Source organism: Trachymyrmex cornetzi, unplaced genomic scaffold (assembly GCF_001594075.2).
Source record: "Trachymyrmex cornetzi isolate Tcor2-1 unplaced genomic scaffold, Tcor1.1 scaffold590, whole genome shotgun sequence".
Taxonomy (NCBI): domain Eukaryota; kingdom Metazoa; phylum Arthropoda; class Insecta; order Hymenoptera; family Formicidae; genus Trachymyrmex; species Trachymyrmex cornetzi.
The window spans coordinates 112,509-140,111 of record NW_017299904.1 but is presented as its reverse complement, the minus strand read 5'-3'; the positions used below and the strand labels follow the sequence as shown (position 1 = coordinate 140,111).

At 31.2% G+C, this 27,603-nt stretch overlaps 2 protein-coding genes across 8 annotated transcripts; one reads left to right on the top strand and one right to left on the bottom strand.

Annotated features, from left to right (window-relative positions):
* Window positions 1-2,017: 2,017 nt before the first annotated feature.
* Window positions 2,018-11,368, bottom strand: LOC108766483 (uncharacterized). 4 transcript variants are annotated; one of them, XR_001940375.1, is made up of 3 exons: window positions 6,212-6,431; window positions 3,422-4,552; window positions 2,018-3,347 (listed from the first exon to the last, which is right to left on the bottom strand). XR_001940375.1 is itself a non-coding variant. In XM_018515813.1 (3 exons), exons 2-3 carry the CDS (start codon window positions 11,208-11,210, stop codon window positions 3,649-3,651), a joined length of 978 nt encoding a protein of 325 aa, XP_018371315.1. In that variant the 5' UTR covers window positions 11,211-11,223; window positions 11,298-11,368; the 3' UTR covers window positions 2,018-3,648. The 4 variants fall into 4 exon arrangements, 3 of the variants coding, with proteins under 3 accessions (XP_018371315.1, XP_018371314.1, XP_018371312.1); XM_018515813.1 differs by lacking the exon at window positions 6,212-6,431 and adding exons at window positions 11,137-11,223; window positions 11,298-11,368 and having other exon boundaries at window positions 2,018-4,552; XM_018515812.1 differs by lacking the exon at window positions 6,212-6,431 and adding an exon at window positions 11,137-11,241 and having other exon boundaries at window positions 2,018-4,552.
* A 1,995-nt stretch (window positions 11,369-13,363) lies between these two features.
* On the top strand, window positions 13,364-25,056 carry LOC108766451 (uncharacterized). 4 transcript variants are annotated; one of them, XM_018515750.1, is made up of 15 exons: window positions 13,364-13,630; window positions 16,106-16,408; window positions 16,514-16,575; window positions 16,695-17,250; window positions 17,382-17,444; window positions 17,529-17,732; window positions 17,908-18,226; window positions 18,618-18,839; window positions 20,153-20,215; window positions 20,296-20,375; window positions 21,629-21,676; window positions 21,775-21,822; window positions 22,225-22,272; window positions 24,471-24,760; window positions 24,874-25,056. In XM_018515750.1, the coding sequence occupies exons 4-14, from the start codon at window positions 16,702-16,704 to the stop codon at window positions 24,558-24,560; spliced, it is 1,734 nt and encodes a 577-aa protein (XP_018371252.1). In that variant the 5' UTR covers window positions 13,364-13,630; window positions 16,106-16,408; window positions 16,514-16,575; window positions 16,695-16,701; the 3' UTR covers window positions 24,561-24,760; window positions 24,874-25,056. The 4 variants fall into 4 exon arrangements, with proteins under 4 accessions (XP_018371252.1, XP_018371253.1, XP_018371248.1 ...); XM_018515751.1 differs by having other exon boundaries at window positions 16,106-16,575; window positions 24,471-24,580; window positions 24,713-24,760; XM_018515746.1 differs by having other exon boundaries at window positions 16,106-16,575.
* Window positions 25,057-27,603: the final 2,547 nt, after the last annotated feature.

Sequence of the window (27,603 nt, the reverse complement as noted above, 5' to 3'; positions counted from 1 at the left end):
ATAACCTTAAAAGAATTAAATTATTTTGTTAACACTAAAAATGTGTGAACTAATTTGCTACGTTTGTGTCAAGATGTGTTAAGCAATTGGAAAATATTCTATATAAATAACAATCTATTTTAATACCTAAATTCAGTCAATATGTATACTTACAAGCTATTTCTCCTACCTACATCATACATGTAATACATTCTGATATAACGATCAACAAACGAAATCGACAACTGATCGAATCGATTTATCGCCGCCATTTGTGTGCCGAATGATCAGTCTCTAGTAAAGGGTCTCTATTCCAAATTTGATAACAGTGACATCTTTCATTCATTTCTTATACTTATTATTATATATCGTTGTCTCGCTCAAACGCATTTATCTGTCCTTATCTAACATATTGCAACGCTATCTCTTAGAAAGAGATAAACTAAAATACTGCTCGGTTTCGTGGCTTCACGTCAATTTTATTCGTAGTATACGAACGAAATTTTCGGCGACTCTTTTCTCTTATACCAAAGCCCTTACCTCATTTCTAAAAGCATAGGATTGTTTTTCGAGGTTTTCTGTAGGCTGCTGGCTACTTATTTTAAACGGGTAAAATCTGAAACTCTTATATGCAGCACATATTGTGACGAGTTGACTGCAGGAGCCGGTGACAAAACTACAATTTTTAATTTTCTTTAATTTTTCGCATTAAATTGTAGCTGGCAGCCTGTGTTGTTATCGATACTTTAATTGTGGAGACTTTTCAATCCATAAACACAATTAAGAGAAAAGAGTCTTTAAAAATTAATGGTAAAACAGGACACTCCAGCATCCCCTTAAGACATTAACTTAAGACGATCTTGAAATAAGAACCAGCTATGAATACCAATCTATATAAGACTCTTTACTGTTTACCTTCTATTTCTCATTTTTGTTTATTACATCTGTTTTTTATCACATTGTTGAAATGAATATCGAATATGATAAAAATATAGTATTTACATATTTTATTTTTATTTATACTTGTATGATTTTAAATTTTATGTTATACATTGTATTCTTACCATACACTTATAATAAGTATGATAAATAATAAGTTTCTGATCTTAATCCGGGTTAAATATGGACTTAACGGATCGAGAAATTAATATTCAAATGTTCAAATGTTCATGTACATCAATTAAAAGACAAAATATTGGCGACATGTTGCCCATCCCAATTACAAAATATATGGTAGTCTGAGAGAATGCAGACATGTCGCTATAAATGGGATGTAAATGAGTTGGTTTGTCCTCCTATCGATCTTTAAACCAAGGTTGGTAAAGACTAATGTTTTTTTTTAAGAATAAAACATATTATGTTTCTTCTTGAATATGTTTTTAATGCTTCAAATAATTTAATGCTTTGAACAGTACTATAAAAAAACATATTTAAAACATATTAAAAACATCAATTAAGCATGTTTTAAACTGTTTAAAACACGTTTAAAACGTTTTTTTTTTACCAACCCTGCTTTAAACACACGACTAATACGAAAGCCGACGATCGCTAAGAACACGATATAAGAATATAAGGTGTTTCGCATAATGGTGGGATCAAATTTGGGGCAGTGAATCGAAATGTAGCTTCAAATGTAGTGCGATAGCATTGCGGAAATATATAATTTAAGGCTTCTGAGTACTCACTCCAACCATATTGAATCGTGACGTCATAAGCGAGAAATGTGTCATAAGCAACACATTGATTTTTCTTGCATGCTATTTGTAAATAAAGAGAATTTGAATTAAACGAAATGATGAGATCGCTTTAAAACACTTGTAAAAATGAACGAAACCAATTCTTATCTCCCCTGATTGTCGAAAAAGGTGCCTTTTACGATTATTTAGTGACTGTCAAGGGAGATAAGGCTATATTATAGTTTTCGTCCATTTTTACAAATGTTTTAAAGCGATCTCATCATTTCGTTTCATCCAAATTCTCTTTATTTACAAATAATACGCAAGAAAAATCAACGTGTTATTTCTCGCTTATGACGTCACGATTCAATATGGCTGAAGTGATTACTCAGGAGCCTTAATTTGAGATTAATAGCCGTAATCTATTAACTTATACCGTAATCTATAAAAATTGACCAATCAGTCGATTATTCTCCTCTCATTTGATGGTGATTGGTCAATTCTTATAGATTACTATTATCAGAGAGGTTTTTCTCTACTATTATAAACCAACTTTTAATCTGTCGCAGATTATAGAAGCCATGTTTTTTGTATTCGGGGCAACTCTCGGATTGATCAGTACTGCGCATCTCAGGAGCGAACATCATATATTCTTACATCATGGCTAGAAATATTTTATCTGAATCGAATTTTCAACATAATGACGTTTAATCAATATGACTGTTTTAATTAAAAAGCATCATCAATTAAAAATCGTGACGCAAAGCCAATTCTCTGATTATTTAGAACCTTAATATATATAACCTTTTTGTTTAATTAATACCTCTTGGCAGAAGATACAAAAATTAAGTCTTTTGTCACTGTAGACGGCACTATAGAATACGTTACAAAAATTAGTTCTTATATTCGGCGTCGCAATACATCTTGGCTTATGATATCTCGCGAGGTTAACATTAATTAAAATCTATACTTAGGTTGCTTTCCTTTTAAGAGATGATTGACATACAATCGTCGTTCTATTCTTCTTCAATAAATAACAAATAAAGAGTGACACTTGTGTCAATCGTGTTCTAAAAGAAAAAAGTGACATTATGTAGTTAAAATGACATCACTGAAATATAATTATACTGGGACACGCGACCCTCTACTGCCTTTGTTAAGTGATGTGAGAGATAGCGTTTCAGTATCATATATGATGTTCTTTTTCTAAACTATATAGCATATGTGCAGTAGATGGTAGCGAGAATCATATAGTCTCATAAAAAACTAAAATTCACTAACGTAATACATATCCATTAAATGTACATCATTAACACAGACTAATTTAATCTAATTGTTTTGATTTGATACAGTATATGTCTCTCACCAGAGACAATTCGGTGCATAACGTAGTCTGTAATAATAAAACTTTTGATCAGATTGAATTATACTAAAAAAAATAGAAATATCATTTAGAACCTTCTTTATCGGATTGCGATATCAGCAAATGCGCATTCCAGTATTATATTTCAGTGAATTTAGGATCATTTATATTGACCATAATCTGTAAGACTTGACTATAGTCGAATGAGAAGGGAATAATCGACTATAATTGGTCAATTACAGGATTATGGCATAAATTTATATTACATAGATTACAGCCTGTGTAAATGATCACGAGTATTCAAAGCCGGGCGCATAGAGATAAATTCGCTAAAAAAAAAAAAAGATACATTTAGTAGAGGAAGCAACAAAGAACGTATAAACTCGAATACAGAGAAGCATACATATGTCCGAATCAAAGTTCCAGCCAGTAACCATGACGTCTATTTTTAAAAAGAACGACTTGTCCGGAGGATACTTCGTGACTTCATTCATAGAACAGCTGAAACTTAATAGTCGTATCATGCGGACGCGGAATGCCACTAACTACTTCATTTCTCTCTGATCGAATTGCTTTTTAATTTCCTGTTAGTTTCATATTTTTAATGTTCGTCATCGATTAATAAATATCTTATCTGATATCTATTTTCCCATTCAAACATGGTAGATTTACAGCTGCAAACTGTTCTTTCAGTTCGGCATTAATTCCAATCTTTGAATTTTGATTAGAAGCTGTAATAGCCGTACTGATGAGAAAGACTTTTTTGTCTGTAGGGTGCGACCAAAAGTTTGCTTCATAACTGCAGGTTTGACACTTATAAAAGAACTGTGTCAGTAATCCTCGGCGACGCGAATTTATAAGTATCCAATCTTTAAATTTGCACTCGAATCCTGGTGCATGACCATCAAATACCCGATGCATCTCTTTCATAAAGAAAGAAATATTGATAATACGATCACCTTCAGGCTCATGCTCTTGGATACGATTTATACCTGGAACGTCGTCTTCTTCACAAATTCGGACATTTTCATATGTATCTTTATTTAGCTTTGTACTCAGGTACGTTTCTAAAGTATTCATTTCTTTTGAATTTATTGGTCTTGTTTTCAAGTATGTTTTTAAAGTACTTATTTCTTTTGAATTCATTGGCCTTGTATCCTGGTACGTTTCTAAAGTATTCATTTCTTTCGAATTCATTGGCCTTGTTTCCAAGTATGTTTCTAAAGTATTTATTTCTTTCGAATTCATTGGCTTTGTACCCAGGTTCGTTTCTAAAGTATTTATTTCTTTCGAATCCATTGGCTTTGTACCTAGGTATGTTTCTAAAGTGTTCATTTCTTTCGAATCCATTGCTTTAGGTGACATGAATGAGTTTGACTCCATTGCTTCAGGTGATATGAATGAGTTTGACTCCATTGCTTCAGGTAACATGAATGAGTTTAATGACTCGATGGATTCACTTTTAATAATATTGTTAGCAATATAGTTGTCTGCCAAGGCTTCTTGTTCCATCATCTCTCTTTTACGTCGTCGCCTGCAAAAAATAATAAAAATATTGTGAAATAGAAGCAATTCTTTCAAAATTCATTGTTAAAAGGGAGCAACTTAATTAAATTTACCATATGTTATTAGTAGAGGATTTGTGAATTTTTTAAATTTAAATTTGGGCACTGATGAAGACTAAGTAAGTCAAACCGTTTGCATTGTACGAAACATAATAATTAATTAAATTGTATTTCTTTGAACAACCTATATTACTTATTATAGCCACGATACTGATTATATTTTTATTATATTTTCAGATCAAATAATAATTATATTGATTTATTCTACTCTAGAAAGATAGACTAAATCATTTGTTAGTTGAATATTTGTCATATCAGGAGTTACTTATTTTTTGTAATTCTCTATTTTTAATCATTATATCTTTTTCGTCCCCATCTCCAACAAGATTTAAAAAAAAAAACGCAATTTTTTTACTTGTAAATATCAATTGCAGTATAAAAATGTTTATTATGCGAGTCGAGGTGCAAAGATTTAAAAAAAATAGAAGAGTTCATAAGGGTCTTCCGGAACACACTGGATTTTTAATGGATTAAAAGACGATCTTAAATGTAATAATCATGAATACTAATCAAAAACTGAAGATGCTACTACCAATCCAAAATAAGTAACTGTAATGGTAACAGCGTAATCAGTAATGCGTTACTTCCCATTCTTGAATAAACTTAATGCACAATTACATACAGTCGGAATAGGATAAAATGTATTTTGTATTTGTATTTGTGTTTGAATTAGTTGTATAACAGTTCATTATAAAAGTTTAATTTAAATTAAGCTATATTAGTGTTCATGGTGAAATGAATAACATTGAACACTGTGCCTTGAGAACGTTTTTTGTTTAAAAAGGCTTAACTTTAATAGAAATTTTTTAAGATGAAAATTTGTTGAGAGTACCATCGCATATAGTAAACTGATTACCGAATAGTCTAACTGTGAGGATACTCAGCAAGCGGAATTCGATTCCCGACCGAAGTAATACTTTTCGCAATAAATTATTCGCAGTTTTTAAATTTCATCAACATATGACAATTCTTGTTAAAAAGATGCTTATTCATATCAAAAGATCAAGTCTATGTTTAGTGTAAATTTATTGTCATATTGCTATTGTCAGAACTGTTTTAATGTTGTCTTCAATTTAACTTCAAAATAGGTTTTTTGGATTTGATTTATATTAAAGAACAATTGAGGACACAGGGTACATTTTACTAAAACGCCTGTGTACATCAATTTACCCTTGTTTAACACTCGATGACAATAAGGATAAACTGATGCTCACTTTGCGAATATTAAATGGAACGCATTAAGTAGGTTCTGACTTTGATATTACTAGTTTATACCGCATATTTAGGTTGCTATCTATACGATAGGTATTCTTATTTAATCCATAGATTAAATAAGGACACCTATCGCATAGGTAGCAGCCTAAATGTACAGTGTAAAGGGCACCAATGTCATTTGCTTGTATTTGTTTCTCTTTTGGTAACATTTCATAAACAAAATGTTTGCTACATTTTCCATTATATTTTTATTTTGTACAGACTTTACGAAATGAAATAACATAATAAAATATCAATTTTAACATTAAAACAATTCCTTCAACATATGGCATGGCATAATTGAGAATACTAACCTTAAAACACATGTTTTCTTTTTAGAAAGTCTTCTAGTACAGAGAGTTAAATATCTACCATGGGAGTGTCTTCCCATACTTAATGTGGATTTGTGACAATTTCACTATAAGAGATTGAGGTGTTGTGAAACACTTTTTCTTCAACTCAGATCTTCAATATAAAGTATATGTGGAATTAACTTGTATGTAAACATATGGTTAGCTAACTTGAAATTTTTGTTTCCTTCCTATAAGAAAAAGGAATAAAAAAAATCAAAGTTGATACTTGTTGCAGTGTTCCTATACAGGGCTTTGTAATCACTCATAGAATCAGGATACTGATATACCTCAAAAATTAGTAAATTAAGAACTATTGGAAAATGAATTTTTTTGCTTATTTTTTTCTTTGCAGTGCTTTTTTTTCTCCATTACTCTAAGAGCATTTATGAAATCTTGATATGATAATCAATCCTTATACAGATAATTGCTATCGGAATCTTATTCATAATGTATTATTCTTAAAAAAAGTGAATTATAAAATATTTACATCTAATTCTTGACAAATATCATTTTGAAATTTTATTCTGACAAAATTATGACAAATTATTTTAACACATTATCACAAAATTTTTGTTCAATTCATGCTATTATTGTGCAATATTTTCACAATTTACCTATTAAGGCGATTATATGTATACAATATATGGGGTCTGTTTTTTGTGGCTGAACTAGTATAAATTTTTGGAACTTAAAGTGGTTCTTTAGTAAATCGAGTTACCATAAAAATATTTAATTATTTTACGTAATAAAGTTGAAGTACCGAAATTGACGTGTACAAAATTCTACTACAGGTTAACGATAAAATAAGAGAAAAAAAATGTTGAAAATGTAACATTTCACGTATAATTTAATGACAGTTAAGGCTCGCAAACGCTTCTGTGACTAATTGCATACAAATCTTACCATAGACTTCTCTCAAAAACAAAATTATAATAGTTCAAAAAATTACGATTTTAATGGTCACAAAAGAAGTAATAGGTCAACGACCATTCTGGAAAGATATTTACGTGCATAAACTTGCATATAAATTTAACCTCGAAAAGTAAACATAATCTCATCTTGTTTTCCGTTCGATAAAGATGCACCTCTTGATTTACTATCACATGTTCCTTACTATTTCATTAAAATATATACGTAGTTTTAATATTTTATTCAAATTATGCAAATATTTGTAATTTTTGGCTGGGCCCTTGTGAGACACCCCAAATTTTCGGCACTTTACTAAAGAATTATCTTAAAGTGAAATATTTAATATCTAATGTTTGGCAAAAGCGAGAAAGAAAATTCTAGTGCAGGGATAAAAAACAGACCTATGATTTAAAGAATTTGTAAGGAACAAGAAATACATAAAGATAAAAACAGACAGAAAATGTTATTTCTAACCTTAATTTTATAGAATATAGCATATTCGATTTACTAACTCGACCGCAGTGTTGCCAACTCTAATGAGCCAGCTCCTACTAGAAACTTCAATAGAATCTACCAGAAATCGACTAAGGGCCACTTTTACCAAGCTCAGTTAACAGCGTATTCGATTTAATGACTCGATTCGAGTCAATAGTCTGTTCTGTTTAGCTGCAAAAGAAGAGCTAAATTGTGTAATAAATGCAGCTAAAAAGAACAGACTGTTGACTCAGAGTCGGGTCGAGTTCGTATAATCGAATACGCTATTAACCAGTCTAGTAACTGTAATAAAATAGAAAGAGATAGAAATAGTTATATCTCTTTCTATTTCGTTACAGTTACTAGGCTGATTAAGACCGCGGTCCGATACGCGCTCACAACGCTTAAAAATCATTTCATCCTTGTTGTTTGTCAAATGTTAAACGAAGACAAACAATGCTCATGAGCGTTGTCAGCATGATTCGGACCACGGCCTAAGTAAACCGATGATGGTGAAAGTGACCCTAAATGTAGAAAATAAGATCTTTTTTTAATTTTACAAGCATAAAATTATAAATAAACGTTTGAAGGACTCGTTAATACACCAGTGAAAAAATTTAGAAAATGTTTTTACTTAATAAATATTTGTTTCATATATTTGTACATCTCATACAAAATAATACAATTATAATTAGATCACACGCATGACGCAATTACAAATAAAATTATAAAATAACTTAAAATAAAGAACTCTGTATATTTGCACCAATAAAGAATTCTTTATATTGGCTGCATTCAGCAAACAGTTGAATGAGCGCTCACTGTTATTGGTGTATTCTTTTAAATCGTCCAACCAGATTTTAGATCTAGAAGAATACATCAATAGCAGCGAGCGCTCACTTACCTGTTGAGTCTGCTGAACGCAGCCACTGACTAAAAATTCTTACGATTTGCACGTATTGACTAAAAACCTATGCTATCTACTAATTGCCAATTGCCATAGGCCTTAAAAGTCGAAATTAAAATCAATTATCATCCATCAGGTTATTAGACATATAGCAGTCTTTTGTTTTAATTTTTTTTATGACATCGTAGTTTTATACGTTTTATATGTATTATACGTAAAAAATTATTCGCAGCTTTGAATTGCCCAAAACTGGTTAAAAATGAACGTTGAGCATTAGCATGAAAAGGTACCTTAATGGCTGCGTTCAGCAGAGAATGTAGTTTTGCAACCATTGTAAAATTCTTGAATATGATTGGTTTATACATTTAGATCCAATGAGAAACTAAGGGCAAGACCAATCATATTAAAGAATTTTACAACAAAGCTGTTTTTTCTTCTGAACGCAATCGGCTAAGGCCCAGTTTCACAACTCACGATTAATTCTTAACCGAGGTTCAACTTATTTGTCACCTTTTTCCAATTCTAGAATTGAAAAGAGATAATGAATAAGTTGAACTTCGGTAAGAGTTAACCGTTAGTTGTGAAACTGGGCCTAAGCCCGGATCTACGTCACAATCGATTATTCTTTTCGCATTTGGCTGTAATCAGTCAGTTTCTTACGGCTTAAGACTTAAAATATCTATTGTAGATCCGGACTTAATCCTTAAAATCTCATTGTAGATGCCGGTTTAATCGGGTTTAATAACGACAATATAATAAATAATATATAATAAACATAAATGAGCAAATAATAAAAATAATATATACCTTTTTATTATATATTGTTTATATATATACAGAGTGTCCCGACCTTTTTTGCCAATCTTTTGTGTAGATAGAGCGGACTAAACTGAGTCGAAAAGTCCTCTACCATTTTGCAATTTTCGCAATAGTCAACAAGTGTTCTGAGAATTTTTTCAGAATTTTTTATCAACTTTTTAGTACTGCATTTTCTTATTTTTATCAACATGAGAAAATACGGTATTAAAAAATTCTGAAAAAATTTTTTTTAAATTCTCAGAACTTTATGAGAAGAAAATAAATTATTTTTGTCTCTTGCAGTTTTTCTGTAAAGTTGATAGTATTTGAGTACAAAATTATTCAAGACTAATATTTTGCAATTTTTAGTAATTAATATTTTGTTGACTATTGCGAAAATTGCAAAATGGTAGAGAACTTTTCGACTCAGTTTAGACCGCTCTATTTATAAAAGTGATTAGCAAAAAAGGTTACGACACCCTGTATTTTATATTTATAATACCTACATTTACCATCCTAAACATACTAAATATGTATTCAAAATCATGTTATGTGATTTTGAATATTGAAATATAGAATGGGTTCTTGTATCGCGCATTCTCATGAGAACATAATCACACAATAAATTTTTCTTATTTCTCCAATTAAGAAACACTACCCTAGGATTATTATTAGGACATTAGGAAACACTTCTAATACTTGTATATTAATATAATGATTATTACAAATAAGACATTTTGTCTTAGCTATTCAGTTAGAACAAACATTTCTGTTTGTTAATATAATCAGTATCATCGGAATAGAATTTTCTATCTCTAAATAGAATTTATTTTACCATTATTGTCTGAACAGACGCTGCATTTAGTTTGTAGTTTAATTCAAATATTTATATATTTAAGTTAACAAAATCTTGTAATTTAAAACATGTTTGAATTAATAAATGCTTGACAGTCCATAACTGCTGCATTTAGTTGAATTAACTAATATTTTTTTTTTAACAACTTTTCTCGGTGTGATAAATTTCAGGGTATTTTGAGACTATTTCAAAAATTAAACAATAAAAATAAAAACTTCATCCTCTTAACCACATATGACAAGATAAATTTTAGATTTTTGGAATAGAATTACAAATCTACCACAACTCGTTGATAGACTGAGTAATCAAATACAGCAAAGAACAAAAAAATCAGTAAAAAATAAATAATCATGAACAGTGCATACAGTAAAAACATAAATAAAGTATAACAAGAATAAAGTAAAAAATCAGCAGTTAAGATATAAAAAATATGATCAAATATTGAATATAACAAACGTACAATTGTATACAATAATGGTGGTCAAAATTTTCATATACTGTTTTATATATCTTGTATAATATGTCAACTGTTAATAATCCACTAATAATAATTAATACATTACTAATTGTTCTTTGACTTTATTCTTATTACAACTTATTTATATATCTTTCTAATATGTAATATGTCCATGGTTATTTATTTTTATTTTATATTGATTTCCCATTCTCTGCTGCATCTGATTATTCAACTTACCAACAGGTTAGAGGAACTTGTAACTCTATTCTAAAATCCAGAATTCATCTTAACATGTGCAATTTAGATCGTGATGTTTTTATTTTTATTGTTCAATTGACGAAGATGGCTCAAATTAAGCAGAATCGAAACATCCAGCAATTTATCGATATTAAATATGTGAATTACATGTGATTTATATGCGCACTGATATCTACGTTTGATTATCAGCTCCATTCTAAAATAATTATAATAAATTATATACACACCTTCGTACCCATCCTTTCTTTCGGGAGAGTCTATAGAAGGATGGAGGCAGCTTTTTTGCGCTATACTTCACCATTGAGTCGTACAAACTATAAAAATATATACTTTTATATATGTGAAATTACGATTAGAAATTGTAAAATATTCGCTCGAGATAAATTACTTTAGATACGTTCGAATAAACACCAGAAGAGATTATTAGTGCTGTTTCTGTTTTTTTTAAGGTGCCTTTTCATGCTCTCTCTTCTCTGACGCTCGATGCTCAATTTTGTGTCCAAATAGATCACGTGATCAAAATGTATGCTTGATATTCGTCTAATTTTATCGCGTTGCGTATCGCGCTGGTGTGCAAGAGCCTTAACGATAATGGTATATCCACACAACTTGCATAGCCGCATAAACATATGCATAAAGAAAATTATCCAATTCCATTTCTCTTACAATGTTGCATGTAAAATGTGATTAGATAATTTTCTTTATGCATATGTTTATGCGGCTATGCAAGTTGTGTGGATATATCCATAAAGGGCTTCACACATGAAATGCATAACGGAGCATAAACATAACATAAGGCCGCTAAACCAATGAGCATCTTACGTAAATCAATATGGCGACATTATGCTAGATGCTCATTGGTCCAGCAATCTTATGTTATGCTTATGCTCTGTTATGTATTTCATTTGTGATAGCCTCAAGGGCCATTTCACACAAACTTGCAGAACCGCATAACCATATGCATAAAGAAAATTATCCAATTACATTTCAGTCATAAAGACAAACGTAAACTACGATTGGATGATTTTCTTTATGCATATGTGTTTATGCGGCTATGCAAGTTGTGTGGAATGGCCCTAATGGCCGCAGCACAGACTCTCGCATAACGCATAATGAATATTGCATAAGGGAATCAACCAATCGAAATTCTTCTTTTCCATGGAATGGGAGGAAAGGAAAGATTCTGATTAGTGGATCCGTTTAATGCGTGTACTATGCGTTAAGCCTATCTCACATGAAATACATAATAGAGCATAAACATAACATAAGACCGCTCGACCAATGAACATCTTATGTAAATCAATATGGCGACTTAATGCTGGATGCTCATTAGTCCAGTGGTCTTATGTTATGTTTATGCTCTATTATGCATTTCATGTGCGATAGGCTTTATGCGTTATGCAAAAGTCTGTGCTGCGGCTTTAAAAACACAAATAGACTGCGTACATCATAACGTTTATCTTGCAACTGTTGGAAGTTTTCTTCGCGCTGATTGGGTTATGCTTTTAGATCAAGAGGAATGGTCCTATCTCAGCAGAGAATCATAAAACGGTGGTAAAACTGGGATGGCACCCAGTTGGACACGGCTCAATTGGACACGAGCCACTCACAGCGCTTGAGACTACAAAGTTCCTAAGCACTGGTCGCTGTGATTGGTGGTGTCCAATCGAGCCGTGATCAATCGGGATCACCCCTCCGATGTGCGTCGTACGACACTCTGCAACCAATCAGAAAACAGGATTCCGATGGATTTTGCTTCGTATCATCGGATCCTGTTTTCTGATTGGCTGCAGAGCGTCGTACGACGCAAATCGGATGCAGTGTGAATCCAGCATTTGATCAATTCTGATTTCAACATCAGAAAGCGACCATTGTAGTATATATGGTTTCTGATAGGTTGAAATTTGTTATTTCTTCTTCCTATTACCTGTACTTTTCATTGTGTTTCCAACTTAATGGCCACAGCACACACTCTTGCATAACGCATAATCCATAGTTCATAATGGAACCAACCAATCGAAATTCTTCTTTTCCATGGAATGGGAGGAAAGGAAAGATTCTAATTAGTTGATTCGTTTATGCACTATGCATTATGCTTTATGCAAAAGTCTGTGTCGCGGCCTCTGGATCTACAATAGGTGTTTTATGCCTTATGCCGTAAGAAACTGACCAATTACAGTCGAATCCGAGAAGAATAAGCGACTGTGATTCGCCTATTTCTTATGGCTTAAGGCTTAAAACCCTATTGTAGATCCGGGGTAAGGGCTATCGCACATGAAATGCATAACAGAGCATAAGCATAACATAAGACTGCTGGACCAATGAGCATCTAACATAATGTCGCCATATTGATTTACATAAGATGCTCATTGGTTTAGCGGCCTTATGTTATGTTTAGGCTCTGTTATGCGTTTCATGTGTGAAGCCCTTAACGATTGGTACATTAACCTGCATTAACTTAAGAAACATCGGAAAACCAGGCAGGGAATTGAGAAGAAGAAGAAGAAGAACCTAAGAATTTAAGGAATAAAATTTGCAAAAGTGAGGCCTCTATCCCCCGAAAAGGGTATCACAAGATCCAAATTCATCGCATGGTACTATGACCCTTTTTCTTGGGTCAGAAAACCAAATAGGAAATTCAGAAGAAGAATGATTGGGACAAAAATTACGGATGGAAAAGAGAATTAATACAAAAAATTGGTTGTGTTATGTTGATAAAAGGTAGGTCAGAATACGTCTATTTTCCTCGTTAGAGGGACTATAATGAAAAAGAAAAACTTAACAATTACTATCTCGGTTTATAAAAAAAGTTTTTTTTTCTACTAGTTCTTTCGTTTCATGCAAAAACGTATCAAATAAGCCTAATTTCATAGATTTTTAAGGTGGGAAGGGTTAAATTAAATAACCTTTTCTGATGTCTACATAAATGTATCTTTAAGGCCCAGTTTTACAGCCCTTCTACAATAAGCCACAAGTCAAAAGTTTTAAACGATCTTAAGTCATAATCGGTGAAGTTGGCCAATAGCCAACTTGAACGACTTGGTTAAGACTGGTTAAGACTTCTGACGTTCTGACTTGCGACTTATTGTAGAAGGCCTATTACAACTTATGCTTAACTCTTAAGGCCGCGACACAGACTTTTGCATAATAGGCCTTGTACAATAAGCTGCAAGTCAGAACGTCAGAAGTCTTGAGCAGTCTTAACCAAGTCGTTCAAGTTGGTTATTGGCCAACTTCACCGATTATGACTTAAGATCGCTTAGAACTTCTGACTTGCGATTTATTGTAGAAGGCCTATTAAGCATAATGCATAGTGCATAAACGAATCAACTAATCAGAATCTTTCCTTTCCTTCCACTTCATGGAAAAGAAGAATTTCGATTGGTTGATTCTCTTATGCACTATGCGTTATGCGTTATGCAAAAGCTTGTGTCTGGGCTCTTAACCGAGTTTCAACTTGTTTTTCATCTTTTTCCAATTCTAAAATTGGAAAGAGACAATGAATAATTCGAATCTCGGTTAACCGTCAGTTGTGGAACACTGGGCCTAAACGAGATAAAAATTAGAGAATTGAGCGAATTTACTAGCTTTTGATCAATGAAGTTATAAATATTTTAGTGAGAATTTTTGGTTTTTGTAATTTTCACCTTTGATTTTAAGATACACAATTGACGACCCCAATATTAATTCAGCTTCAATTATTACTACTAGTATCATCATATCATATAGTGATAATCTGGCCGGTGTAGTCTAAAAATCATTCCTAATCATGGTACTTGTAAATGTAGAATTTACGTAGCATACAATGCCCGAAATCCAATATGTAGAATTCACATATGTCCATGTCCATAGTCAGACCTTATATTTATAATGGGCCTTCTACAATAAGCTGCAAGTCAGAAGTTCTAAGCGATCTTAAGTCATAATCGGTGAAGTTGGCCAATAGCCAACTTACAGCCCTTCTACAATACAATAAGCTGCAAATCAGAACATCAGAAGTCTTAACCTGTCTTAACCAAATCGTTCAAGTTGGTTATTGGCCAACTTCACCGATTATGACTTAAAATAGCTTAGAACTTCTGACTTGCAGCTTATTGTAGAAGGGCTGTTTAAACGACTTGGTTAATGCGTGGTCTACAATGGCAGTAGCAGTAGTGGATTAGGTTGTAAGAGTAAGAAATTGACCAATTGCAGTCGATTATTCTTCTCACATTCGACTGTGATTGGTCAATTTCTTACTCTTACAACCTAATCCACTACTGCTACTGTCATTGTAGACCACGCATAAGACTGGTTAAGACTTCTGAGGTTCCGACTTGCGGCTTATTGTAGAAGACCTATAAAGGCCATTCTACATTGGTCGTATCGTAGCGTCGGAATCGTCGTAAGCATCATACGACTTAAAAATTGAAGCATTGGATTGGCTGAAGCAACAAGCTTGTTACTTGCGACGTCTACGATACGACCAATGTAGAATGGCCTTTAGACTTTCGAATGCTGGATCTACAATAGAAGTCGTAGCGATCGTAGGGTCTTAAGTTGTAGAAAATTGACCAATCATAATCGAATATGAGAAGAATAATCGACTACGATTGGTCAATTTTCTACGACTTAAAACCCTACGACTGCTACGACTTCTATTGTAGACTCCGCATTAAACTTATTTTTAGATGCTCAGTACCCAAACAACACAAAGTATCTAAAAGAGGGACATAAGACGTCTTTCGCGTTTAAAAGATGTCTTATGTCTCAATGTGTTGTTTGGGTAGCCAATAAAATAATTCGTAGAGATATTTATCTGAAGATAAATTTAAGGACGCCTTAAATATAAGGCTTGATTATGAATATAGATAAAAGTACACAATATTTGATATCCACGATAGGAGAATTTGTTTTCTGAAGACAAAATGTTGCTGATTAGAATAAAATTCTCTTATTGGATACTGTATCGTCATATGTCAAATATTGTATGCTGTGTGAATCCTACATAAGGTTTTTAATGTATAGTGTACATATAAAATAGTGTCATTGCCATTGACGTTCAGATTTCAGTGATTGCGTTCAACAGATTCAACGGTTGAGTGAGTACTCGCTGCTATTGATGTATTCTTCTAAATCTGATTGATCTGCTGAACGCAATCAGTGTTTGTAACACGGTAAAAACAGGTAAAAACATATTTTTTATTTATGTTTCAGCTACACTTAAAATCATCGTACCTATAACGTTATACTTTTGACATGTATAAAATTTTACTATCGAAAGTGTTGTTTCAATTCAGACTTTAACTATTGTGAATAAAAAAAGTGACACATATTTTGTAATTTTAACATATACTGCCATAAGAGAAAGAGATGAATATGCATTACATATTTACATCTGGAATAAGAAGAAGCAATCAAATTGATGATAAGATTGTACTTGAGAAATCTGCGTGATGAGAAATTTGTCATCACAAAGAGACAATACTTGTTGCTTTCCATGTTACTTTTCCTATATTGGTCAGTTTTTCGCTTTTAAGTAATCATCCTAATAAACGAAAATCAATTTAAATGGATTTGATGATCTAACTGAAATACGTTAATAATGTTGAAAATTCTCAACAGTAATCATTCCTTAATCTTAACGAATTGAAAACGAACAAAAACGGAAGCGCCAAGGTCACGTTGTAAGTATTTTACTTTAGCTTAATATTTTTGTTTTCTACATGAGGGAGCAACACAATAAATGTTCTTATATGAAAAATTTTTTACTGGATGCAATAGACATTATGTTTTATTTTTACAGTATCAAAATGGAAATAATACCTGGTAAAAGGAAAGACAGTTTTATATATGTATATGAGGGATATAAATATAATATTGATAAAAGATATACTCATGTATATCGCTGTGCAAGAAGACGCAGTCATTTATGTAGTGGCGTATTAATGATACAAAATGAAAAATTTACTTTAGGAAATATGCATAATCATCCAAGTGAGCCTCATGTTATAGATGTTTTCAAATTAAAAAGAGAAATGATTCAAATGTCTAAATATACCACTGCAACATCCAAAGAAATATATGATACAATTTCTCAAAAGAATCAAAGTGCAGCAGCAAATATTTCATATAATGCAATGAAAACTCTGTTGTCAAGAGAAAAAGTTAAAATGCGACCTCCAGTACCTTCAAATGTTTGTGATTTAAATGATTTACTTAAAGAATATGAATTTACAAAATCTGTTTATAAAAGCTGCATTATATCTGAAGACAACAAATATTCATATATTTTCACTACTGATAAACTTTTAAAATTATTAGAGAAGAGTTCTGAAATTTATGTAAATGGAACGTTTCCCGTAAGTAGCTGTTGCTAATATTTTTGTTCAAATATGATTGATAAATATTAGAATATTTGTGAATATATACACAAAATACAATATGTACGATATGTTTGTGTGTGTTAATATATATGTACATATTATTTTAGGCTATACCCAAAATGCCAAGGTTTGCCAAATTATTTTCAGTACATGTGCGGTACATGGAAAAGGTATTGATATTATACAATAAACACAAATTATTATGTATATTTATTGTGTGCAATTTTACAATACTTTGTAATATTATCTTCTAGGGTGTTGTAGTATTACTTATTTTATGTGAAGCAAAAACAGAATTTGTTTACAATTCGATATGGAAAGAAATAGTTAAATTAGTACCTAACTTGCAAAACAATTTACGTTTTATAATAATGGATTATGAAAAAGTATTAATGAATACTCTTCATAAACAATTTCCTCAGGCATCTCTATATGGCTATTGGTTCCATTATTGTCAAGTAAATAAATCATTTTTTAATACTAAACAAATACCGTATCAATTAATTTTTGTTCACTCTTTTTTTATTAGATTATTTATAAAACTATTCATATAGTAACTTTTCATAAAATACTTTATTTATAAATGATACAATTAGATTTTTACTAATTTACTCATATGTTCTCTATTTGTAGGCAGTTTTGAAAAAATGGATACAGTTAGGACTTACCATACCGCATAGGGTAGTGTCCATAGCAATGGCGTTAGCATTAGCACCACCAGAAATGTTTTCACAAGGTTTAAATCTTATGCAAATCATTACGAATAAAGAATGTTATTTTTATCCTAATATGTTGCTTTTTATGGCATATATGAAAAGTACATGGCTCTCGATATTAGAAAAAGTTTGCGTATATCGCTGCCCAAATAGGACCACTAACTTTGTAGAATCATTTCATAATATCATGGGACATAAAATGCAAACGGTTCATCCAAATTTATGGATATTTTTAAGTACGTATAATATAATGCTTTATTAAGTATGATACTTTATTGATAATACAAATCCTGTATGTTCTACGAAATGCTACATAGCAATATAAAGATTAAATGAATATCGCAAGTATAGGTGACTTGAGACAGTGTAGATAATTTGGGACAGCATGTATTTTTGTTAAATTCAATCATAAAATCCATCCATGAGTCTCTAAAGGAAGTGTAAAACTTAAATTTTCTTTAGAGACTCATGGATGGATTTCATGATTGAATTTAACAAAAATATATGCTGTTCCAAGTCACCTGCGCTGTCCCAAGTCGTCTACATATACGGTAGCTAAATTATTAATTTTACTTAATACTTAATAATTACTCCCAATGTAATTAATATTTATTTAAATTTTTGTAGATAATGTTTCTAAACTAATTATGAATCAAGAAACCAATTATGATCGTGTAATAAATGGTCAACAAATGACAAAAATCCGTTTTCCATCCAGTATGTTTAGAAATATAAAAATACGAGACGCACAAAATTATTTATCTTCTGGTCTTTTTTCTTTAGAACAATTTCTGCAAGTTTATGATAATGAAATGAGTTATCAGCAACATCAAATGTCATCATTAATTGGTGAGTATTTAAATTTGGTTAGATCAATATATAAGATACATCGCAGTTATTATAGTATATTTTATGAATTATATTTTTGAGTTAGAATTTTTATATATAGAATTATTTTACCTATATGACCATGACATTTTAAACTTGTATTAATTTCATTGGACCACAATTATCAAATTTAAGCTGTTCTTGTTTCGTAACAAAGAATCAATTATGTTGATAAATATAATTTATTTGTAATATGATATATTTACATATTTTTACAATTACAATTGCTTTTTATAATCTTTATAAACAATTTCATAAATATACAAATTAATACAATGATAATAACAACAAAATGTATAACTGGGCGTTAGGAGTCAGCGCTGAATATTATATTCCGCAAAGCTAACTAATACTTATTCATAAGTAAAAAATTCAATTTTGTACGTTTCGGCTTACTATTTGAGCCATCCTCAGCAATAAAAAGTTATCGCTTATCGCACTATAAAATCTGTCGAACTGCGTCTCGCACAATCGTAGTTTCGATCTCCAAAAATGTAATCGCAGTGGAAATGTGATGAGAGACAACCATTTTCAACATAATCTAATGTTATGCCAATCAGTTGCTTAGCTGAATAGAGTAGATAGTGGAACTCAAGCCGATAATAGCAACGAGATATTTTTGAAACAAATGGATATTAATTTGCTTAATTAATGTATATTAGCCAGAAACTCACCTCATCTCCAACAACGATCGCAAGCGGATCCAAGCATCAATCCATTACAACATATTTAAAAATCACAATGTCGAAGTTAGATCGAAAAATAATGTAAGTAACATAAAAGAAAGTCATGTTCGTTTTGATGTTAGTCACATGTTATTCGTTAAATACAAAGAGAGATGTGTCGCGCGAACAAAGTATATCGGTCAATGATAAAAATAAACATATAACTTATTGAGAATTTCTATGTATCCATGATTTAAAGCCTTAGTGTCAGTTTGCACGTTAAGACCATTGAATTGACGATTTATATAAAGCATCTCGGACATTAATCGCTTATTATAATTTCTCTCCGAATCCAGAATTCTCACATTATCCCAATCGAAGTCATGACTGCAACTAAGTCTATGATCTGTGATAGCAGATCGATAATTTTTATTGCTGAGGATGGTTCAAATAGTAAGTCAAAACGTACAAAATTGAATTTTTTACTTATGAATAGGTATTAGTTAGTTTTTTGCGCAATATAATATCCAGCGCTGACTCCTAACGCCCAGTCACATTTTGTTGTTATTATCACTGTAATAAATTTTATAATTAATTTTTCAAATTTAGATCTCAGTGTTGAAGACGAGGAAATATATGCTGATTTGCTTACAGAAGGAGCTGTTAATTCAGGTAAAATTTAAATAAGTAATAATAAATTACTATTTAAAATATAATAATAAATCTTTTTTACTTCTTTACTTCTTAATTAGTTTCAACTTCTGAGTTCCACGTTGAAAAAAGAGTCGAAGACGAAGAGGTAAAGACAAACGAGAGAGCAATTTCAACGAAGGTAATATTATTTTTTTACACGCATATGCACGCCCGCACACACACATGCGCGTACGCACGCGCGCGCGCACACACATACACACAAAACTTATTGTTAGTATAATAAATTGTTACCATTATTAAAGGATTTTGCACTATTTTTATGAGAAAAATGTTTTTGATCAATTTGCTTTAATTTGTCATATGTTATAATTCTTGCATCCCTGATAAAAAATGCATTAAGCATAAATAGTTTGTATCAATAGTTTCTGAATTGAGGGCATTGAAAGTCTTTTTTATATAATTCGTTCATACGTTTGCTTATTGAATTATAATATTGTTGATGTGCAAAAAATAGCATCCAATAACATAATTCAGCGACAGATGAAATTACATAATTATAATCATATTATTGTTATGCAGGACGACCATTAGGATTATGTCTAAACAAAACGATTACTACTTCGCAACAAGCATACCATACAAAACAAATTAACAATTTTCCTTTACAAAACAGCGGTTTTATTTGTTTTGTTCGGTCTATTTGTTGCGAAGTAATAATCGTTTAGTTTAGACACAATTCTAAAAGTAATCCTGTAGATGCTGCTTTCTTAATTTTAGCATCTTTTAGAATATAATGTGCACATGTGCGAAATATTGGGAGTGTGTGCGCGCTTACTACATTTCTAAAGATGCTTAAATTAAGAAAGCAGCAACTATAACAATAATATAATTCTACAATAATTCTATCTGTCGTTGGCTTGTTGATTTTTATTTCAAGCATCAGCAATATTACAAACTTATATAAACAAACATATGAATAGGGGATCTCATAAAAGAGATTTTCAAATGCTTTTTGTTCCAGAATATATAAGAACGTTGTCATTATATTAATAATACTATAAATACTCTCTAAATCTGTAATTACAGATCTCATAGAATTTCATTAATCACGATTTTGATTTTGGAACAACATCAAAATACCAGACCGAGAATATTTTTTCAGAAAAACTTTATCAATTGTAGTAAATATAAGTTGAAAATGCAGGACACTACAAATTCTATTATACATTTACGTTTAAAATATTTTATACACATTTTATTAATCTGTTAAATACATGAGTATATACAGAAAAATTTATTTCAATATTTATAAGAAGAATTCATACGATTTTTTGCTTCTAACATCATATAGTTTAATATCTACAGTAAAAAATTAGAAGTAATAACATGTTAACTTAAATTAAAAATAATAACAAATTAATTTTTTTACAGTTGAAATTAGGGAAAAAAAAATTCAGGGAAATACTCACGATAACGCAGGTAATTATTTAATATATATTTGTAGTATATATCATATGTATACAAGGTGACCCATTTTGAATAGGCCTCTAAATGTAATAAATTAATTTTTTTTACAGTTGAAGATATGGAAAAAGAAGTTGAAGAAAATATTTATGCTAATGAAGGTAATTATTTAACATGGTGTAGTTTGTAGTATAATATGTACACACAAATAAGAGAAGAAAAAGAAAGCCATGAACCAAGATAATTACGAGAATGTCGTTTCAATTCATGATTGTGTTCCAAATTCAAGTAACCGAATCAATGCATATAGTTTATAGAATTGATATAATTGTATTTATATATCACATACGTACATTACTAACATTAAAACCCGCTTCGATCTAAAATGGCTTTCGTCTCATATTTGTATTTAAATACTTTTCGGTTTATTTCACATAATATTGTCTATATTAACGTGACATAACACATAATATTCTGACATAGTTTCATATATCTGTAATAAAAGATCAGATGTTTTAAAGTAACATATCTACTTAAATGTAATAAATTAATTGTTTTTATAGTTGAAGCTAGGGAAAAAGAAGTCGAGGAACATACTTAAAATAATAAAGGTAATTATTTAACATATATTTGTAGTATTGCATGTATGTATCAATATAAATTAGAGAAGAAAACCACGAACTGAAATATAATTGTGAAATTATTTCTTCGTGATTGTGTTCCAAATCCGACAAATCGAATCGCTGCACAGTTTATAGAATTGATATTTGCACTTGTATATTTACATATGAATAATTGAATATTACTAAGCACCAAGAAGCCTCGCCTTAACTCAAAATGGCTTTCGTCTATTATTTGTGTTTAAACATTTTTTGGTATATTTTACTTAATATTATTTATATTAACGTAATATATAACATATGCACCAACGAGATGCTATTAAAGACGGCCAACTTTACGGAAGTTGGCGTTTATATATATATATATATATATGTGTATGTATGTATATATATAATTGATTCTTATTTACACCTGTGACTTTAATGTTCAGAATTTGACTATCAATAGATACAATAACTATATAGAGAAAAAAATTGTAATTTTGTGGCAATATATTGGGTATGGGAATAAGTTTCCGCCCATTGTAGAAAGATGTCGTTAGTAGGAGGTGATCCCGATTGACCATGTCTCGATTGAACACCACCAATCACAGCGACCGGTGCTTAGGAGCTTTGTAGTCTCAAGCGCTGTGAGTGGCTCGTGTCCAACTGGGTGCCACCCGTTAGTAGCATTGCTTGTGTGTTTGATAGAACGGCAACACATGTGTTTGAAAGGTTTGTGTTCAAACTTTTGAGTCCAATAGTTGGCATTCGTTCGAAGCGTAAAAAAGAGTAACTTTTTTTGCGTTGAAGATGTCGGAATTTATTCCAAAAAAGCAACATTTGCGGGAAGTTTTACTCCATTATTTTATTTTAAAGAAAAGTGCTGCAGAATCGCATCGTTTGCTCGTAGATGTTTACAGTGAGCATGCTCCATCGAAAACCAATTGTATGATTTCGGCGGTTAGGTTCAACAGTGGTGATTTTGACGTGCGTGACAAAGAACGCGAAGGTGCACCAAAAAAATTTGAAGATGCAGAATTGCAAGCATTACTCGAAGAAGATTCATGTTTATCGCTCGATAGGTTGTCAAAAGAGTTAAATGTTGATAGATCCACTGTTAGAAGACATCTACACGCAATGGGAATGGTGCAAAAAAAAGGAAATTGGGTGCCATACAAATTGAAAGAGAGAGACATGGAAAGACGTTTGGTCATCTGCGAGATGCTTCGTCAACGACAACAAAGGAAGGGTTTTTTACATCGTATCGTAACTGGCGATGAAAAATGGATCTACTACGATAACCCTAAACGCTTGAAAGCATGGGTGGTGCCAGGTGAACCAGGTCCATCAACGTCAAAACGAAATATCCATGCTTCGAAGATTATGTTGTGCATCTGGTGGGATCAGAGAGGTGTTATATATTATGAGCTGCTCAAACCGTCCGAAACCATCACTGGCGATCGTTATCGACTACAACTGATACGTTTAAACTAAGCTTTGAAAGAAAAACGACCGGAATGGGACAATAGGCATAACAAGCTGATTCTGTTACATGACAACGCTAGGCCACGTTGCAAAACCGGTCAAGAAATACTTGAAAGGAATAAAGTGGGAAATTCTGCCCCACCCGCCGTATTCACCGGACATTGCTCCTTTAGATTTCTATTTGTTCCGGCAGTCGGCCCTTTCTGGAGAACGATTCAATTCTTATGAAGATATCAAAAAATGGCTTGATGAACGGATCGCTTCAAAAGAACCAGATCTTTTCATTCGAGGAATTCGTTTATTATTGGAAAAGTGGGAGAAAGTTGTCGCTTCCGAAGGAGCATACTTTGAATAAACTCACTTATATAGATTTAAATAAATACATCTTTTTCTTTTCAAAAAGAGCGGAAACTTATTCCCATACCCAATATAAAATATTATAGCATTACAAGTACGTATACTTATTTATGCAGCGTTTATATAAAAAATCATGAATTTAATAATGTATTATTCAAATATTTATGTTAATAATCGTAAATTTATATCAATTGTCGATAATGTTATCGTTCTTCAATCATCTCCTGACCCTCTGGGAACCCCTATTGATAATCACGAGAATTTATCCAGGGTCGGCTGTCTTTAATAGCATCTCGTCGGTGCATATAATATACACATGAGTATACAAACACATAAACATATAAAATAATTGATTTTTTTTATAGAACATATTCACGAAGTGTCTGAAGATGGTGATGGATACTGGCTTATTAAAAAGAGTACAGAAAAAGAAGATGCTCCATTTTTTTCTGTAAAAAAATATAATGGATTACAGGTAAAAGCAGATACATAATGAAAGAAAATGTACCATATGTTTAAATGAAAAATCTTATATAATCTTCGTATCACGTGGATGTTGCTTCAAAATTACGTACAGAAGTTAAAATATGAGATATCCTATTTGCAGCAACAATCATCATTGGTATTATCAACGGTATATAATATCATAAATCAGGTATGACTTATATTCTTACCAAATTTGCACAATATTACTGTAGATTTAAAGTCTTATTCATACAAATCTTTAAATAAATTTCTATTTTTAACATAATAATCTTTTTGTTACAGATAAAGGGTTTCAATTTATGAATATCCCTATCTTGTGATTTTGAGAGTAAATTTATTAAGAGCTTTTCAGCTAGAGAAATGACAATTAAAGACACTGTCAGACACAAGAGCGCGATGTAAAGTTGTTCATTGTTTAAACTGCCAAATTTTTTATCTCCTAAATAATTAACAGCCATGACTTACAAGCAGGGTTGGGTAAATTAATTTTTTCTTTTAACTAAGTTAAATTAAAGTTAACAACCTTGAAAATTTAACTTAGTTAAGATACAAGTTAATGTATAATAAAATTAATTGAATTAAAAGTTAAGTTAATAAAAAAAAGTAATTGAAAAATTAAAAGTTAAATTTCTTTCTATTTTATGATTTCAGAGTCTTATAAATAACGGAAATGACAAACATATACTTCATTTAGAATATACTCTATATTTTATTTAAACTTTTTGTTTGTATATACTGTTATATATATATATATATATATAGATTTCGAGCTATCAAAAACTATAGATATATTAAAATATACGGTTTTTGCTAGATTGAAATATCAATATATAATTTAAATAATATATACAAACAAAACTTTTAAGTAAAATATAGATTATGTTCTAAATGAAGTATATGTTTGAGTCTGAGACTTAACTTCAAAAAATTTAAATAAAAAGTTAATAGTTATCGATAAAATGTAACTAAATAAAGTTAAAAAGTTAAGAGTCTAAAATGTAACTAAGTTAAGTTAAAATTATTTAACTTTTCAACTTTTTAACTTAACTTTTAGCTTTTTAACTTGGCACTACCCAACCCTGGTAATAGTATATTTTTCTTTTAACCTAGAATAATATAAATTACGTAAAAATGCGATACTTTACGAGATTGTAATTATTAATAATTGTTAGTATAGAACTGTTATGGTGAATAAAAGTTATTATACATTGAGCTTATTCAACACTTATCACAACAGCAAATTGAATAAAAGTTATTATACATTAAGCTTATTCAACACTTATCACAACAGCAAATCAGAAGCATCAGTGACTATGTTTAGCAGTAAAAACTGATCAGAATATCTTAAGATATTAAGGATGATGTCCCATGATAGTCGGCATTTCAGAAAACGGAATCTTAAAAGAAACTGGATATAACAAATATCCAAAATAAAAAATAAATAGATGACGAGAGAGTAAATTTTATCCCCAATTCAACTAATCAATGCTTATAATCAGTCTGCATGAGTATCTGGATTAATACAGGGGTACTTTCCAGCAAGGATACAGTTCAGGGTTGGTAGACTAATGTTTTTTGTTTTTTTTTTGTTTTAAGAATAAAAGTTTGCGATTTTCCTTAAATATGTTTTTAATACTTCAAATATGTTTTAAGGGGATGCTGGAGGTACCCAATTATCAACATTGCAGTTTGATCAAAATCTTCAAATTGACTAAATGGAACAAAAAAGCTGCTTTCTCTGCTGAACGCAGCCAATCTCATTCTTCAATGCGTAGTCTGATTTCGGCCTTAAGCCTTGTGTCCACGATGCTAGAAATCGGTTCAAGACCTCGGATGAAGAAGGAATTGACCAATCGCATTGGTCATGTGATCAGATTGTTCAAATGTAATTTGTTAATTTTTTCTCTGTCCAAGATCTCGGACCGATTTCTAGTATCGTGGACATCGGGTTTTAGGCCGGAATCAGACTGTGCATTGAAGATTGAGATTAAAGATTAAAGATTGAAATTTCACCAATGAGGACAAAGAAATTTTGGCTGCTTTTGTTCTGATTGGTCAAATTTTAAACTTTCAATCTTCAATCTCATTCTTCAATGCATAGTCTGATTCCGGCCTTAATCTGGATCTACAATAGGTGTTTTAAGCCTTAAGGCGTAAGAAATTAACCAACTACAGTCGAATGCGAGAAGAATAAGCGACTGTGATTCGTCCATTCTTATGGCTCAAGGCTTAAAACCCTATTGTAGATCCGAACCTACTCTTCATCTTTTTCTGATCTTTTGAACTAGAAAAAGACGAAGAGTAAGTTGCACCAAAATTAAAGTTAAACTACATTGGTGGAAACGGGCATTAGTCCGCAAACACAATAGAGTAGTAAGCTTTAAGCCTTGAGGAATTTGTCCAATCATAGTCAATTATTCTTCTCACGTTCAACTGTGATTGATCAATTTCTTAAGGCTTAAGGCTGAGTTTCCACTGAGCGCGTCACGCGTCGCATCGTCGAAGGAGAGAAAGAGAGGGGTTGTGTATTTATATAATCTTATCTCTTTCTCTCTTTCATGACGCGACGCGTGACGCGCTCAGTGGAAACGTACCCTAAGGCTTACTACTCTATTGTGTTTGCGGACTTACTTGTTAGCTACTGTTAATTTTAAGTTTCAATTAATTTAAATAATATATTATAAAAGAATTTATTAAAAATGTTTTAAACTTAATAAAAGAATTGAATTAATTAAAAATTATTTCACTTTATGTATACAACATGAAATTTATGACAATCGTTATTATATGACTTCTATATTCATAAATAATGGTTGAGTGAATTTGTCGGACAGATAAGTCACGCCATAACTGATGCCGCTCTTCGAAATTATACAAAAGGACTGTACCGACAGTAACGTAAACGCAATGGATCAGAGCTGCGAGTAATCGATTTAATTATTTTTTGTATCTCACATGGATATGAATTAAGTACGTTCGTGATCATACTCTATCTATAATTTATTTCTATAC